Source organism: Eschrichtius robustus, chromosome 13 (assembly GCF_028021215.1).
Source record: "Eschrichtius robustus isolate mEscRob2 chromosome 13, mEscRob2.pri, whole genome shotgun sequence".
Lineage (NCBI taxonomy): Eukaryota > Metazoa > Chordata > Mammalia > Artiodactyla > Eschrichtiidae > Eschrichtius > Eschrichtius robustus.
The window spans coordinates 85,241,366-85,260,220 of record NC_090836.1 but is presented as its reverse complement, the minus strand read 5'-3'; the positions used below and the strand labels follow the sequence as shown (position 1 = coordinate 85,260,220).

The 18,855-nt window shown below is 36.6% G+C and overlaps 1 protein-coding gene across 3 annotated transcripts in view; it reads right to left on the bottom strand.

The window, feature by feature from the left end:
* Positions 1-18,855, bottom strand: part of SCYL2 (SCY1 like pseudokinase 2) — a 56,580-nt gene that overhangs the window by 24,229 nt on the left and 13,496 nt on the right. For 2 of the 3 annotated variants that reach the window (XM_068560583.1, XM_068560584.1), the window contains exons 2-4: positions 17,073-17,277; positions 7,540-7,697; positions 1,617-1,761 (exon numbers count right to left, since the gene is read on the bottom strand). In XM_068560583.1, the coding sequence (XP_068416684.1) occupies positions 1,617-1,761; positions 7,540-7,697; positions 17,073-17,249 (480 nt within the window). In that variant the 5' untranslated portion in view covers positions 17,250-17,277. The remainder of the gene's footprint in view (positions 1-1,616; positions 1,762-7,539; positions 7,698-17,072; positions 17,278-18,855) is intronic. The other variant, XM_068560585.1, reaches the window with a different exon arrangement.

The window sequence follows — 18,855 nt, the reverse complement described above, 5'->3', positions numbered from 1 at the left end:
TTCTGGAGATGGATGGAAGTGATGGTTGCACAAGAATGTGAATGTACTTAAACTGTACACTTAAAAATGGCGAAGATGGCAAATTTTATGTGATGTGTATTTTACCACAATTAGAAAATATATACTGTTAAGAGAATAAGATAAGCCACAGACTAAGAGAGAATATTTTTAAGTCATGTATCTGACAAAGAACTTGTGTCCACAATATATAAAGAAATCTCAAAACTCAATAACAGAAAACAAACAACCCATTTAAACAATAAGCAAAAGATCTGAACAGACATGTCACCAAAAAAGACACTCAGATGGCAAGGAAGCATATAAAAAGGTGTTCAACATCATTATTCATTAAGGAAATGCAAATTAAAACTCCAATGAGATACCACTGCACACATATTAGAATGGCTACAATTGAGGGAATTCCCTGGTGGTCCAGTGGTTAGGACTCCATGCTTTCACTGCAGAGGGCCTGGGTTCAATCCCTGGTCAGGGAACTAAGCTCCCACGAAAAAAAAGAATAGTTACAATTGAAAGCGCCAACCATACCAAGTTTTGCAAAGATGTGAAAAAAATATAACTTTTATACACTGCAATGGGAATGTAAAATGATACTATCATTTGGAAAACAGTTTTTCAGTTTCTTAAAAAATGAAATATACACATACCATTTGATCCAGCCATTCCACTCCTAGGTAATTAACCAAGAGAAATGAAAGCATATGTCCATACAAAAACTTGTATATGAATGTTCATAGCAGCTTTATTTGCAATAGCCCAAAATTGGAAACAACCCAAATGATCATCAACAGGTGAATGGATGAGCAAACTATGATATACTACTCAGTAATAAAAGAAGTATTGATATGCACAACTATATGAATGAATACCAAAATAATTAGATTGATTGAAAGAAGCCAGGCCAGAAAATGAGTACATATTGTATGATTTCATTTACAAAATTCTAAAAATACAAACTGATTTAGTGACAGAAAGTAGTCAGTGGCTTCCTGGGATGAGAGACAGAAAGACAGCAAGGAGCAGGAGGGAAGGATTACAATGGGTATGAGGAAACTTTGGAAGGTCGATATGTACATTATTTTGATTGTAGTGACAGTTCCACCTATAAACTTAAAAAACTGTATATTTTAAACATGTGAAGTTTATTGTATGCCAAATAATTATGCCTTAAAAATATTGTTAAAAATAATGAATAAAATGATCTCTGCCCCCCAAAAACAAAGAATCTACTGTATAAATTCACTCTATAAAGCAGAAGATATTTTGGTAAGCAGGGGAAGGAAAATCAGAAAAAGTGGATGGACTTATGGATGCACTGTGAAGGTTTAAAATTCAAAAAAATTAAAAAGGAACCACCACATCCACCAGTCAACAAGTGCTCTTCTCCAAAGGTTACTAATGTTATGTTTCATACATTAAAAAGATAATTTAAGCCCAACAATAAACTGTAGAAAAATTCTAGAACATAGAAATAATTTTTAAATTACTGAAAAGATCTAAAGGTTTACATAAAGCAGTTTTATACAGCTAAATGTGAAATGGCTAAAAACAATTTTGAAGGAAAATATTCCATCCACATGATGAATAAAAATACATACCTGAAGCAAACCATATTTAGTTTCTACATCATAAAGTTTATAATCCTTAATGTCTGGAGATACAGGGGAAGGTAGATTTTCCCAGTTACCCAGAACATTGGCTAAGCTGGCAAAAACTGGTTCCGTACAAAATGCCAAGCAATCCCTGTTTTAAAAAAGAAAAATATTAGTGGTCCTATTTAACTATCAACAAGAAGGTGAACAATTTTAGATTTATTTTCAGCATTAACATAACACACTTAGGCCAACAAAGCAAAGTCAGGAAGCTTTGTATATGAATTACACTGGATAAATCATTCAGTCTTTTAAGTGTTTTAACAGTTGTGATACATTTTTTAAATTTAAAAAGTCAGGAAATAAACATTATATCAACTGTGCTTTTTGAATGATTGATATTCTTTATGGAAAACCAATGAATTAATTTAACATATCATTACATTATACCTATGATATTACCCTTATTTCTAAGGCTCTAAATCTCAGAATATGCTCAAAGGAACCTGTAGATTTCCCACAGACACCTCTGGAGCAATGAGTCAGGAAGAGGGACAAGGCATAGCTCCAGCTCCCACGGGATGGTCACTTTTTTTTTTTCACTGTTAAGAGCAAACACCTGGGTGAGGGAGGGGTCCTGAATTATGTCTCTTGGGACCTTTGTGAGCTGTTGGAACCCGGGGAGGCACATCATTTTTGCATCTCTTGGACTGTCTTTTGCTCCTGGAAACAATGTGAAAACCCTTTTGTTCTTGCTTTGGGAAACATGGCATCCTGTGGTGTCTTTTAGGGCAGGGGTCCCCAACCCTCGGGGCCGTAACGGTCCGCGGCCTGTTAGGAACCAGGCCCAGGCCACACAGCAGGATGTGAGCAGCGGGCGAGCGAGCGAAGCTTCATCTGTCACTCCCCATCGCTCGCATTACTGCCTGAACCATCGCCGCCCACCCCCTTCCATGGAAAACCCATCTTCCACGAAACCAGTCCCTGGTGCCAAAAAGGTTGGGGACCACTGTCCTAGGGTACTTTGCAAGCCCTGATGTCCACTTGTCCTCCACAGCACATTGCCAGGACAGGCATGCCATGTGTGTGCTCGGTGCTGGGGGGGAGGGGGGCCGGGGGGGGGGTGTTCCTGTTTCTCGGTGGGTGAGTGGGAGTGACCGTGGAGCCCGTGTGCAGAGGATCAGCAGGGCTCCCCCAGGTTGCTGAGGGGCAGGACGTGCCAGGAGATGTGACATCCTGGCCAGAGCACGGCCACATGGACACACCTGGAGCTCGGGGAGCTCCCTGGCAGGAGGTCCATGTGGAAGATCTCAGGACCGGGCAGCCAGGTCCAGATGCCGGTGGGAGTGACTAGCCTGATGACTACTTCAATCTCAGAGCACTTTTGCTTTTATCTGTTTTATGTATCATTTTTAAAGGTGTCACAAGTTTCCAATTTTTAAAATTACTGTTCTTTGATTTTTTTTTTTTTTTTTGGCTGTGCCGCACGGCTTGCGGGATCTTAGTTCCCCAGCCCGAGATTGAGCCCGGGCCCCCAGCATTAGAAACATTCAATAAACGTTGAATAAGCCTTATAGAGTAATGACCAAGAGCTCAAGCTCTGAAGACAAATACCCAACTTCAAGTCCCAGCATCTCTATTCCTTGTTGGTGACTTTGGACACTTTGAGCCTCACTTTGCCCATTTGTAAACTGGTGATAAAAGACCACCTTGAAAGGTTACTGTAAAGATCAAATGAGCAAATCCATATAAAATACATAGCATGTTGACTAAAATGTAAGCTCAATAAATGTTTACAATTGCTATTGCAATTACCAACTGTCTGAGATTCAAGTCCTAACATTTTGGACTTTGGCTTAGGCTCTGGCAATGAAGAACTACAAGGCAGTGCAGTAACAAAGCTATACCAAGCCTCTGCACCTAGACAGTAACTGTTTAATGGCAAATATGCCTTTTGCTGTTCTGTCAGTAATACTTGAGTTACTTTTCTTTCACCTTGAACCCATTTTTCTAATGAAAGCATATGCAGAAGTTCAATATGTATGAACGATAAAGACAGAGCTGCTTAGGTTGAAGGAGAAAGTTACACTGTCCTCCCTGCTCAGTTATCAATAAAGATGATGATCTTGATCTTGTTCTTGACTCCCACACTAAGCTCATTAACACAGTGGACACAGGCTTTCGTTTGCTGAACTGCACTGGAGGAAAACTGCTCAAAAACCCCTTAGTCTTCTCTACAGTTTCCAATGATTCCCAGGACTCGTTTATTTTAGCAACTCTTACTTGTCTCCTTTTTTGTCTTGTCCCCAAAATCATCCTTGGTCATATCAATATTCATAAGATTATTCTTCAAGCTTGAAGGCCTTATTATCTTTCATGAATATTTATTTCCATCATCATTACAAACAGTTACACACCAGAAGGGCTATATCCTCTCTCAAGGACCACCTCCCCCAACCGTAGCTGTTTACTAGCCATTCACCTCCTACCCTTTTACTACCACCACCTAACCTAGCTTCCCAGTATCTTTAATCAACAAATTTGAAGTATTCAGTCCTGACTACACTTTATTCCTGTCTTTCTCCCTACTAACTCAACAATAAACTATCGCCCTTACTACCCTTTACTGGGCAAACCCTTATTAACCCTGTAGGTGCCATCACAGGTTTCTTTTACTCTCTTGCTTATGTCGTCAGCTGAAGGAAAAAATAGAAAACCCAAGTCTCTGTAGACTCATACCCTAAAGATACATAGTATACTTTATTTAACCTTGCTCTTTTTATTTTTCAAGAACATCCCTTCATAGCCCTCTTATACTAACTCCTCATTCCATTAACTCCTTATTCCTGTACCTACTACTCATCTATTATCCACGTTCTATCTTGAAAAAGTAAAGTTCATCGAACATGAATGATCTCATTTCCCTACACTTTACCTCAGTATATTAGTGATTTGCAACTATCCTCCTGAAATCTCCTTTGAGTTCCTCCTATGGGACTTTATTCACATAAATGTGAATGTCATGTCTTCTCTGCTGGGTTCCTTTCTAGCTTCCAAACTGCCATCCTACTGAAATTATTGAATATCACTAACAACCTCTCACTAGTCAAATGCAATGGATTCTTCTCAGTCCTTATTTCCTTTTTATTCGGTGGTCCCCAGTGTTAGGGAGTCCTTTCTTCCCTCCTTTGGCTTCCATGTTGCCAATTTTCCTCCTGTCATACGACATGATCCTTCCCATTTCTTTTGCTGGCTCTTCTTTCCCCGCTACATTTCAAGTTCTGTCCTCACTACTCTGCTCTTTTGACTCATGCTCTTGAAATTCATTTTTTTTCATGGTTTTAATTACTGCCTATATTTTACTCACCCCCATATACATCACCAACTCTGAACTTTCACCTGGATTACTTTTCTTTTTATTTATTTAAAAAATTTTTTTGATGTAGACCATTTTTAAAGTCTTTATTGAATTTGTTACAATACTGCTTCTGTTTTATGTTTTGGTTTTTTGGCCCTGAGGCATGTGGGATCTTAGCTCCCCAACCAGGGTTTGAACCCGCACCCCCAGCACTGGAAGGCAAAGTCTTAACCACTGGACTGCCAGGGAAGTCCCTGGATTATTTTCTATAGCACATTTCTTTTGGATGATTCCAGTGTCATCTCCACATTACTAAGTCATTAAAAACCAGAAGTTATTTTTTTCCTTCCCTAACCAGAAGTTATTTTATTCCTTCCCTAAAGGGTTCCTATTTCTATCAATGCTACTGCAATTTTTACAACCTATCAATGAAAATGCCTTAAAGTAATCTTTGAATTATCTCTCTTCATGAATGCCAATAAAGCCCTAGTCCTATAATATTTAAATAACTATAAAAGAAGCTGTAGGGACAGAGAAAGATATAAAACACTGGCCTTTCTCCCTTCAAGAGACTTAAAATGTAATGATCAAATACAAGTTAGGGACTTCCCTGGTGGCGCAGTGGTTAAGAATCCACCTGCCGATGCAGGAGACACAGGTTAGATCCCTGCTCCGGGAAGATCCCACGTGCCGCGGAACAACAAAGCCCCTGCACCACAACTACTGAGCTTGTGCTCTAGAGCCCGCGAGTCACAACTACTGAGCCCACGTGCCACAACTACTGAAGCCCACGCGCCTAGAGCCCGTGCTCCACAACGAGAAGCCGCCACAATGAGAAGGCTGCGCACCGCAACGAAGAGTAGCCCCTGCTCGCCGCAACTAGAGAAAGCCCACACGCAGCAACGAAGAGCCAACGCAGCCAAAAATAAGTTAATTAATTAATTAATTTTTTAAAAAAATCCTACTTTATCCTCAGTCGGCTAAATATTGAGTTACCATATGATCCAGCAAGTTGGCTCCTAGGTTGTACACCCGAGGGAAATGAAAACATATGTCCACACAAAAACTTGTACACAAATGTTCACAGCAGCAGTATTCATAAAAACCAAAAAGGAGAAACAACTCAAATGCCGATCAACTGATGAACAGGTAAACAAAATGTGCTATATTCATACAATGGAATATTAAAAAAAGAAATACAAGTTAAAATAACAAAGGTGGGTAGGTTCTGATAGGTGACACTATAACTACTGATAGAAAACACTCTAGAGGAAATAGCACAAACAAGCATGGAGTCAGGAAAGCTCAGGACAAGTGTGACCAACAAAACTTAGTCCACTTTGAGATAGAGGGTGCATAGTAGTGAGTGTTATGTAAGAAGACAACAACTATAGTCTTCTTCTGGGTTTATTTACACAAAGAAGGGCAGTAAAATATTATCATGATAAGAGACATAAAATAAGTATATTTCTGGGTAGGCACAGCATAGGCTCAGGAATCAGGGTGCCATAACTATGTGGTTTATGTAGTAGCAGCTCCAATACTCAGTTCTTCTATATAGTTGTTGAGAATTAAATGAGTTAAACAAATATAAAAAATTTAGTACAGTTTTTCACATGGTAAATATTAGATTTTTTTCTTTTAGGTTGAAAGAAAAGATCTTGTACCTTTGGGGGAAGTGAGTAAGTGACAGTGGGTTACTGAAGATTCTAAAGTAAGAACTATGTAGAAATCCAAACTATAAAATAGATAAAAGCCAAACTGTCCTGGTTGAAGGGAGGTGGGAAGCCTGGGCCCCTGCCAGCTAGGTTCCTCCCCCGGCCTCTTCTTTCCTTATCCTTAAAATCCTAGGGTCCACAGAATGCATTGGCAAACCATTTGGTTAAGATCTGATTTAAGAGAGGGGAATACAGTCTGCTAAGTAGGAAGGAAGGAATAAATTAGGGGTTATGAGTAATATGGAAAAGATTTATATAGCTGGGTATCTAAAGGAGTTATTAAAAGCACCAAGGCTTGAGGATCCAGTTAAGATTACACAACATAAATTCTGTTTTCTTGTCATTCTCAGCAACAGTTCCCAAGCTCACCTTGAGAAAAAGAGATAGTAGACTAACTGAGGACTATGGACTGACATACTGGACATAGTAAAAGGTTAAACGTCTAGAACAGTACTACCTGGAATACACATAAAAATAGCCTCTGAATATTGAATCAATGAAAAGGGGGCAATGAATTCTAGCAAATTAACAAGAAAAATTACTTTCAGGCAGGGACTGTATTCTATACTCTCACATCTTCCATTTGGACTGCTGTAGTCTTGAACATAGGGTAAACAAATACAGACTCATGGCAAATGTTAAGAAAACTTTTATTAGTATTTCAAAAAGAGACATATACATAGAATATGCAAATAAATTTCAAAGAAGTAACTAATCCATAAGAACGCAACACTCAGTTGATAAGAACTTTTCACTGACAGTATACCGTATAGATAGATTTCAAACATAAAGTTTTTTTTAAAAAAACTATTTGTTTAGGAAGTCTCTTATGTAAGTTTTCATAAAAATTTACCTGGATTCTTCTAAAGGATGCTGGACAGTAAGAAGTCGAGGGTGTCGTAGTCGAGTTAACTGTTGGACGCCTCGTTTTAGAGAATCGATGATTTGATCCTTTTCAAATTTTTGATATTTGTCAATCAGCTTTTTATCAAAGACAAAAACAGCTACTTCCTAATGAAAGAAATGTGTAACTAATTAATCAAGAATATATAAAAGCAATAAAATTTTATTTGAGCGTCACAACAGTCTACAAATAGAAATAACTAAAACTAATGGTGCATTTTAGCACCATTGTAATACTTTTCTGATATTAAAAAGTTGGTTTCTTCATAATTACTAAATTTAAATATTTTTAGAGGTATGAGACTAAGAACCCTCATCTAAGGAGAACACAGGAAAATCTCCATCTTTGAACTCTGGTATCAGAGATACACACAAACTGTGTGTAATGTGTTGTCTCCTATGTAGTAATCTCTTATTTTACTGGAATTCAAATAAAAGTTAAAATTTAAAAAATTCAAAATGCTTTTCATAGTGATAACCCTGGATTATACTACAAAATCTTGACATGCTTTTTAAAAGAAACGTCTTGTATGTCAGGGAGTGCTTATTTATACAAAAACTCAATTTGTAAGCATCTTTTACATATGAATAACCCACACCCTTTCTCTCTCTCCTCTTGTTAAGGGCAGTAACTGGGAATGGTTACCAGCACAGGAAAGGGCTCCCCTATCGCCTCTCTGAGATCAGTCACAGCTTATTTTATACTATTAAAAGCACACAACCTCCTTAACCACCTTCTCTCTTTCATTCTCTCTCAGTTACACAAAGAAAACAGTTCCCATCCAGTTACCTAATCTTAACAAATCAGTCAAAAAATAGCCATATTGATAGGGGATATATTACAACTGCGTAATACATCAGTGATGCTGCTAGCTCTCCATCGTAAATGCAAAGAAAACTGATAAAGTTGGAAGTAAAATTAGCAAAGAATCAATGCTAGCCCTCCAAAATTCTATGGAAGATTCTGAATGACTCTTTCAGAGCTCTATGTCTCTTTCAAAGGCTTTTAATTAAACCTAGTACTACTCAACTATCTTTTGAGTTGATACCAAGACAGTATCTTTCCATTTTATTGCTGTTCTAATTATTTTTGCTACATTATGATTATTGCCTTCACAAGTTAGCCTGGCAACCTATTTACATAACGGAGATTCACTGCAGAAATCCAAATCAGTAAATTCCTCAAAACACAACTTGTTTTAAGTTGGAGCCTCCTTATACATATATAGATGAGTTAAGGATTTTAGAGGAGTAAGCCTCTGAAAAGTTATAAAGTAAAGGGACTATTTTAGTAACTCAAATTGAACACCCCATTCCCCAAGCACCTGTGTACTTTTTAGGAATTATTCCACTCCTCACAGCAACCCATGAGACAAGTTATTATCCTCACTTCACAGATGAGGACACTGTGGAAAAGATAAACATATTATCTAAGATCTCACAATTGGTAAGATGAAGAATGAAGATTCAAACCCAGTCAGTCCAGCTCTAGGGGTCACTTTCTTAGCCAATATACCATTCTGTCTCCCCAGAAATAACAGGGCCAATAAATAAGACCCTAGTAAAACATGATATATGCCTCCAGGAAAACTATTTGAGTGAGAGCTTTAAATAGCACTCATATATATATTGCCTTCACAAGCTAACCTGGCATATACATATACACATACACACACACACACACACAAACACAAAATATTAGCTCTTTTGATCATTTTGAGACACAGAACAAACAGGAGCTAAGAGCATTATGTAATATTAATTTGAACTAAAAACAAATGACCTACAAGTTCAGGTTCCCATCTCATTATTCATGCGTACAATTTTATTTTAGTAAGTGTTCCAACATATTTTATAAATGCATCTAATTTAAATGTGTTTATTTTTTCAAGATGTTTTAAGTCTTTAAAAAAAGATTACATGAAGTAACTTCTGAGCTCCTACAGATTCACCACTCTAAAGGCAGAACATTACAGTTCATAAAGAAAAAGAAAAACACAACTCTCTCTCAGATATTCATTTATTGTTTTAGGTCAAAAATGAAAGATTCCTACACAGATCAGAACAGGTTATCAACTATCTTAAAAAGATTTTCTTTGTTTGGATCAGTTAATTAAAATTAACCAATGTCAACAAAGTAACGACTAGTTAACTAACCTTTAGGCCTCATACTGACTCCCTAAAAGAAAACTCTTAGCCTGCACCTTGAAACCTTTCAACAGAATAGACTATCATCTAATTTCTAAATTTGTCTTTCCTCTACTACTTCACTATACTACCCCCTCTGCTAACACATATCACTTGTATAAAAATCCTATCTGTCTATACCTATACGTATATTACAAGCTTCTTGAAGAAAGAAACCATGCCATAAGTGTCTCTGTACCCACCACAGGATCTTCACCTAAAAGATACTCAGATGTTCATTGCCTACTGATGGTCAATAAAGATAAGCAACTACTAGAAGCATTTCATTATCATGTTGAATTAAAACCGTTTTCAACTTTTCATTATGAAAATTTTCAAATATACAAAAAAAAAGAGGTAGTGCAATCATCCAATATATCTTCCGCTTAAGATTCAACAACTGTTAACGCTAATTAAAATGTGAGGCTCTTTTTGCAAAATTACAAATAATACCACATACAAAATAATGTAAGCAACATTTGGCACTCTATTGTTTATTCACTTCATAGTTTTTAAAATACATTGGCAAAGAGAGTTATCCATAAATAAAAAGTATTTTTTCTCAATAGCCTATCTTTAAACAAAAAAGGCTATGAAATAAATTATCTTTTCTAAAAATTAATATTTGTCATAATGGAGGCTGTGTCTTTTGATATAGACCTAATTTATAATTTTTAAAAGCTACTTTGCTTACTATAACTACAAAGTTGAACTCTCACTGAAAACAAGATAATTTAAGTAATAAAATCTGAGTTAGTATACACCAATGTGTCTAGGATTCCCTAATAGCAATCATGAACTCCACTAACCTATTCCTCAGAGCCACCAGAGATGGTTTTTGAAACACAGACATTCCCTGAAATCCTTTATTTTACGGGCCTTTCAGGACTGGCTGGTGGTAACTCCAAGCATCATGTTCTTCATTTTTTTGTGTGTGATTTTGGGACAATGTTCCTTTCTCAAAACAATAAAACAAAATCTAAGTTTTTATTTAGATTAAGTTAAAAATAAGTTGAGATGACTGAGAGATAACAAGATATACTCCTTAAAATTACTAGAGATAGTCTATGATCATTTTTGATCTAAGCAACTTGACTAGCACATTCACCTTTGCACAATGGTTTCCTTTACATTAAAGCTGTTACTATTTTAGAATTTAACTATTTATAATAATTTAATTATGCCTCTGTCTACACAATATTAGCAAGCTTTAGCCCACGAACACTGGCATCTAGAATAACATAATGTAAATTCTGTAATAAGGAAGGGACTGTGTCCAAGCCTACATGTGGTAGAGTGGATAAATATGAATAGGTAAATTTTTACTGCATAATTTAAAAAAATCAATCAATCTTTATTATCCTCATATGAATAGCAATTTAACTACGGGTGTTACGAAGCTTATGAAGCAGGGCAAAAGAAATAGGCCAACAAATATGACTTTTAAGGCAAAATAAGACTGAAGTTGCCTTATTTTTTTAAAAAAGAACTACTCCAAAACTGGATAAAAAAGATCGTAATAAATGTGGGACACTAGAAGACACCTAATAACTGTTAAATCCATTTGAAAAGTAGTCACCTGGCAACACAGAATCTTGTGTCAAGATAAACAGAAATGCTCAATAAATAAATGCGTGAATAGCCTGAGAACCAGGCAAAATTTTATATATAAACATACACACACATGCACGTATTTTTTAAAACATTTTTCCCCCAAATAAATCCCTTGGCTTGACATAGGAGAGTTGAAAGAGATTTCAAAATGTTGAGCTATTCTTCTACTTGAAAAGAGGTAAAAGTTATATATACAGGTGGGACAGAAACTATTTATGTAGTGCTTTTATTACAAATTATATAAATATATTAGCAGCCTTTATAGTTATAGTATTCCTATCTAACAGATATGGTGATGGTATTTCCATTTTAAAGGACATATATATGAAGCAAACATTTCTCACTTATATATACAGTTTGACCAAAAAAATTTCCCTTTAATGATTTGTTTAAATAAAGTCTAATTAAAAATTAGAAAAGCTAATGAAATCCAGTGCAGGGCATTTGTCTCAGAAATCTCTCTTAAATATTCTTTAAAAAGGAAATAAGGATATGTTTGAAAAGAGTCTATGTTTATAAAACCATTTTAGTCCTAAATATGCTACTCTGTAGAAAGACTAAGTCAGTTTCAAAGCTATAAGAGAAATACAGCAGAATAAACTCTAAGCCCAGCAACTATCTACTAGACATTACAAAAGTTCAAGAGGTAGGGGAGCAGGAAATATTTCACTGAATTTTCAAAAATTAAATAGCCCTTTTTTTAAGTTCAAAAGACTAACTATGGAAAGGTTTGGGCAGAGATGTGGAGAACTATAACTGCTGGTGGATGTGTACATTGGTACAAACACTCTGGAAAGCTTTTTGGCACTGAACAAATACATACACTATTACCTAGCAATTCCATATCTAGGTAACATGTCATATATGCCAACAGCACACAACAATGTTCACAGCAGTACTCTATATATCAATGAAAAGAAAAATTGCTATGTTCAACTACATAGATGTATTTCATGAAAATAAATTTAAGAAAAGGGAGCCAAACACAAAAGTACATGCCATGGTTCCACCTAAACAAAATTCAAAAACTGGCAAGATTATTCCTAAGTGTCAAAGGACAGGAGAGCAGTTACCCCTGGAGAGAAGGGGCGGGGTTGGGGTGGGGGGAGGTAATAAATGTGAAGAGACATGAGTATTAGCAATGTTTTCTTGATACGGATGCTGGTTACACAGGTGTGTTCACTGTGAACATTCAGAAAGCTGCTCACTCATGATTTGTGCACTATTCCGTATGTGAGTTCTTAAAAATACGTTTATATTTTAAAAATTAGACATTTAAATTCCCTAAATGTCACCTTGAAATGTTTTATAGCATCTCTAGAAAGACATTCTAGTAAGAGTAATGGTTAAGAACTAAGAGCTGCTTCTAAATAAACACTCAAAAAGGAAACTAAATAGCACTTGAGCCTAAATAGTAGCTTCGAGCGCTAATAAGCTATATTTAAAGATCTATCCATTTCAACATGTTTACATGCTGTATTTGGTTAAGTTTATCTAAATAATAACTTTTAAAAATCTTAACGGCTCATTTTATATAGAAAACTGGTCTAAGAAATTTATTTCACTGCAAAAAATCAACTATATTCTTGTCTTGAAGATTCTTAGAATTCTTAATTTCACTTTCATAAATTATTCACTATGAGGTGTTTCTTCAATGAATGTCTTTCAAAAATAATAAAAAGCAACAGAAATTGGTTTTTGGAAGCATAAAGACAGAATAGTAATACAGATGTCCAATCAGGTACAATGAAGGCACAAGTAACCAGGCGCAAGTAACTTTTTATTTACCAATTCTTTATCTTGCTGCATTCCAGGTTTCATAAATATGTACTTTTTCTCATCAGTTTCGTAGGTGCTATTGTTACTACTCTTCTAAGACGGCTTCAAACATTTAGGTTAAAAAGTTAAAAGTTGGGTCTTCCCTGGTGGCATAGTAGTTAAGAATCCACCTGCCAATGCAGGGGACACGGGTTCGAGCCCTGGTCCAGGAAGATCCCACATGACGCGGAGCAACTAAGCCTGTGTGCCACAACTACTGAGCCTGCGCTCTAGAGCCCGGGAGCCACAACTACTGAGCCCACGCGCCACACTACCAAAGCCCGTGCACCTAGAGCCCGTGCTCCGCAACAAGAGAAGCCACTGCAATGAGAAGCCTGCACATCACAAAGAAGAGTAGCCCCAGCTCACCGCAACTAGAGAAAGTCCGTGCACAGCAACGAAAACCCAATGCAGCCAAAAATAAATAAAAATAAATTTTAAAAAGTTAAAAGTTCTACATGATCCGAAAATTATAATTAATCATGTACTAATGTGAACTTGAAATAACCCTAGGAAAAAATACACAGATAATCTTTAAAGGGGTATGCAAACCCAAAAAATACTAATACAAGGATTCTTTTAACTTGGAAATACTGTTGTGTTTTTTGTTGTTGTTGTTGTTGGGTTTTTTTTGGACAATGTGAAATTATGATACTTTTTTTGAAGATCATGTAAAAAAAGTGAAATGGGGGAAAAGAACAAGATTTAAACTTTAAATGCAATGGTTTAAATATCATGGTATTTATTTCACTGCCATGTAACAACAGAAAACACTTTCATATTTTTAACTATTAAAACCAGGTATGAGAGCTTCCCTGGTGGCGCAGTGGTTAAGAATCCGCCTGCCAATGCAGGGGACATGGGTTCGAGCCCTGGTCGAGGAAGATCCCACATGCCGCAACTAAGCCCGTGCTCCCCAACTACTGAAGCCCGCACGCCACAACTACTGAAGCCCGTGTGACACAACTACTGAAGCCCACGCGCCTAGAGCCCATGCTCCGCAACAAGAGAAGCCACCACAATGAGAAGCCCGCACACCACAATGAAGAGTAGCCCCACTCGCGGCAACTAGAGAAAGCCCACGCACAGCAATGAACACCCAACACAGACAAAAATAAATAAATAAATAAATTTATTAAAAAAAAAAAACAGGTATGAGAATCTCCTAGCCCAAAGTCTCTTACCCGATGTTTACCTCAAAGTCAAATTTGAGATCATATATTCTACTATAAAACACAACTACAATCAAGTACACTGTATGCTAAATCAAATAAAGCTGAGAGGGTAAGAAAGATGCCTTCAGTCTCAATGGCCCTTTAAGGGGGAAGAAAAGGACTAGCAGAGTATCCTTTTCCATTATTTTTCTCCCAGTTTCTCTAAAATCAGCACTGTCCAATAGAACTTTCAGTGATGATAGAAAGTTCTATACCTGCACTGTCCAATATGGTAATATGAGCCACATGTGGCTATGGAGCATTTGAAATGTGACTAGTCCAATAAAGAAACTGCATTTAATCTTATTAAATTTTAATTAATTGAAAAAGCCATATATAGCTTATGGCTACCATATTGTATTAAGTATAGCTCTAGATTATCTATTTTCTCTGATTCCCTTTTAATAAAAATGAGGCTATTGAAAAAAGAACTAAAACTTTTCAATTAAGGGAGAAATTCAAACGAGGCTTCAGTGCCAAGGTGGTTAGAGACTTAGCTATTCCTTAAGGAATTAGCCAGCAGTCCCGACAGGATACTCAGAGTTCTGACCCTCTGAGGTTTGAAAGAGGCAAAAGAAAATTCAAAAACCATATCCACAGAGAGCAATGATATATTCTAAAACTACCTTTTTCCTCAAAGCAATAAATTTGGGGAAAAAAGGGAATACAGTTAAAGTTTCATAAGGGAACTCAGTTCCGGAAGTCAGCAGTTGAGAAATGCTGTATTAATGTATAATATCTAATCAACTATCTATTATTTGTGCCTGGTTCTCATGTTCTATGAGCAACAACAGAAGCTCCAACACTAACAGAGGATTTCAGCATATGAACTAATGATATAAACACAAACACCTAGAACTCTTTTGGTTAAGGACAAAGACACTATATTATGTTATCACGTCCTTAATAAACAATGCAAAATTTAGTAAATTTGGTGTTCTTTCATTTTCCCTTTATATAATTGATTATAAAAGCAATTTGTGCTGGTGTTGGAGGTTGGTCATTTATATAACTTCATAACCTCATTCATAACTTTTTAAGTAATCAATACTCAAGAAACCATTTACTTTTGGGATGAGCTCTTGGTGAAAGAGAAAACAATGTTCAAAAATGACCAATCAGGGCTTCCCTGGTGGCGCAGTGGTTGAGAATCCGCCTGCCAATGCAGGGGACACGGGTTCGAGCCCTGGTCTGGGAAGATCCCACATGCCGCGGAGCGGCTGGGCCTGTAAGCCACAACTACTGAGCCTGCGCATCTGGAGCCTGTGCTCCGCAACAAGAGAGGCTGCGATAGTGAGAGGCCCGCGCACCGCAATGAAGAGTGGCCCCCACTTGCCGCAACTAGAGAAAGCCCTCACACAGAAATGAAGACCCAACACAGCCATAAATAAATAAATAAATAAATAAGTAAAAATTTTTTAAAAAATGACCAATCAATATTTAAGATAAAGATCAACTTTGGACTTAAAGACTTCTAACCAAATGGCAATAAAAACAAGATTTACAGGTCAGGTACAAACCACATACCAGCAATCTATCATAGAACCAAGAGTCCTCCTTCATAAAAGGATAACCAAAGCCAATTCCGTCTTTAATATACTTGTTTGGGAAATAAGTTGATTTTGGAAAAGTCACAATGCATACCCACAACTGTACAATTTTGATAGTCATTGGAAAATATGTGTATTAAATCCCATGTCTTAAATTCAATATGTTTCACGTATAGGGAAGTAAAAGTACTTTTGGAAACAGTGATTTTTCTTTTTTGATTCTTCTTTTTAAAGAACATATTTCCACAAAGGTTTTAAACCTGGAGATTTTTCAATTCTTTAACAATTCCAACAGAAAGTTGTTAGTAAAATTTAACACTAACAATCCTCCACATTTCTAAGAACTGTCTGTTGGTCTCTTAAGTCAAATAAAAATAAAAATACAACTCGTTCAAACTACTCTTCACTAAAAGAACAGTTTTAAAGTAACTTTTAAATCAATATACCCCCAAACATACTACTGATTATATGCCACAAATGTATCCCCTGATGGTAAAAACTATAGTGTTAATAAATATGAAAAAATATTATAGAAGTCTATTTTCTATAAGGCTATAGAATAAAAGAGGGAATAAGGATGCTTAAAAAAAGAATGTTAGAAAAATTTAACTGAGTATTTTGTCATAATGTATTGATAAAGATAAAAAGGAACATGGCAATTCTAAAACACTTTGCTAAATGAGGGAGGAGATATGGGGATATATGTGTATGTATAGCTGATTCACTTGGTTATAAAGCAGAAACTTAACACACAATTGTAAAGCAATTATACTCCAATAAAGATGCTAAAAAAATAATAAAAAAACCCCACTTTGCTAAATATTAAAATCTAATACACTCATTTGTGCAACTGATATGTTTGTTATTAAGTAAACAAAATTAAAGTACAAGATGAGATGATATATCAAACAATGTATTTGTAACCAGGAGATTCAAGGGCATGTTTAAAAGCATTTGTTTTTCTATGACTTCATTAGATGAAATGACAACTAAAGAACCCATTACTTTTAGCATTTCTTAACATAAAAATGCATACATGCACATTATGGTACTTATTAGCATGTGTGTTCTTTCCAGCTGGACTCTAAACTAAAACTTACCTGCTTTGTTGACTTTTTTGTGCCATTAAAAATCTTCCAAGCTAGCCCACTGCCACCACTGGCAATGTGTCGACCAACATCGAATTCTCTAGTGACAGGATTTCCCATCACAGCACTAGTAACATCAGCTGTTACTTTTGTAACAGTACTCTTCAACTTATTAAGCATGGACTCCATGGCTGCAATTCTGGGTAGTTACAGTTACCTAGAAACATAGGGGGATAGGAGAGCACAGATCATTTGTTTTTACTTCTTTATTTATTCATTATTTAGTCTGAAAGCTTAATATACCCCAAACAATGAGCAAAACAATCTTATAGAAACAAAAGCTATATGTTAGTTTTGCCTTCAGAGAACCCAATATACTTGAATGCAAATTTAAGTCTAGGAACCAAACTGTGCTTCAACCTCAATTGTCACAGACCAATAAGAGAAAAGACATATTCACATTGACACTAACATGAATGTTGCTCAACTATGGTCCATATTATAAGACCCTTTAAGACTTAAAGTGGTGTAGAGGGTCTGAATCTTTCTTCACAGTAAAAAAAACTATATAAAACCTGAAAGGCTCTAATGTTATACTAAGCAATAAATTTGTATTTCATAAAAGTTTTGTCCACTATTAAAATAATCACTGTTGAACTATGAAATCACTTAAGAATATTTTCTAAACAAAAAGCTAAAGGACAATAACACATGAACAAGCAATAGGTAGTAAAATATTTTTCAGATTTTATAAATTTCTGGTGACAATGGAGGAACAAACACTATATTTACCCTCCCTCCTCAACAACTGGAAACTGGACAAAATATATGAAACAAATGTTTTCAGATATTGAACAGGCAGCACAGGCCATGTGATCCCAGTGAGAAAGCAAACAAGGTGAATTCTAGGGTTGCCCCAGCTTTCTGCCTAGAGGCACACTGCAAACCATGGAGCAGACAAAAGAATCCCAAGCATAGTCTAACTGAATTAAGGAGTTGAGGAAAGAAATTGGAATTCAATGATGCTGAGATGGCTGGGGCTTCTGAGATAGAATTTCAAAGAGAAGGGGGAAGAAGAAAAAAAATTTTTTTAAGGAAAAAAAAGAGAAGGGAACAGTGCTGAAAAAGAGCTCCAGAAATTGGCAGGGGTCCCCCTGATGCTTTGTTGAATACTAAGATGCACATACATAGTGCGCAACTTCACCAGGTTGAAACGGAGCAGGACCCTATGGGGCCCTCTCAGGTACAAATACTTTCTGTGTCCCCCCATTTCTTGTTTGTAGGAAATAGGCTTCATTCAGCCCCCCTGACCTTCCTTGAGTTCCAAAGGGCAAAATCAAACAATTGCTTATCAGGGAAGGGAGGGAATGCAGAAACAAAAGAGGAGCAGTCAAGAAACAATAATGCAGCCTCAGGGCAGGGTCCTGGTCCTCAGAGAATATACATAACACTACCTTTGAGTTCTTCTACAGGAACTAAGGCCCCTCCCCCACCCAGGTAGAGGGTTATAACTTCAGGTAGAGCATGAGATTCCTGGAACACCACCCTGTTACCGCACCACCAACCAATCAGAAGAAAATCTGTACACAGTGGAAGATAAACTAGACTGATCCCCTCCCCAAATGACTCTCCCTTTAAAAACTTTCATGATCAAGCAGAATCTTTGGAGTTGGGTTTCTGGACACCAGTCTGCCATGTCCTCAAGTTGCTGGCCTCCTGAATAAAGCACCTTTCCGTTCTTACCAGCACTTGCCTCTCAAGTATTGGCTTTCAAGCAGCAAGCAGCCGAACCTGA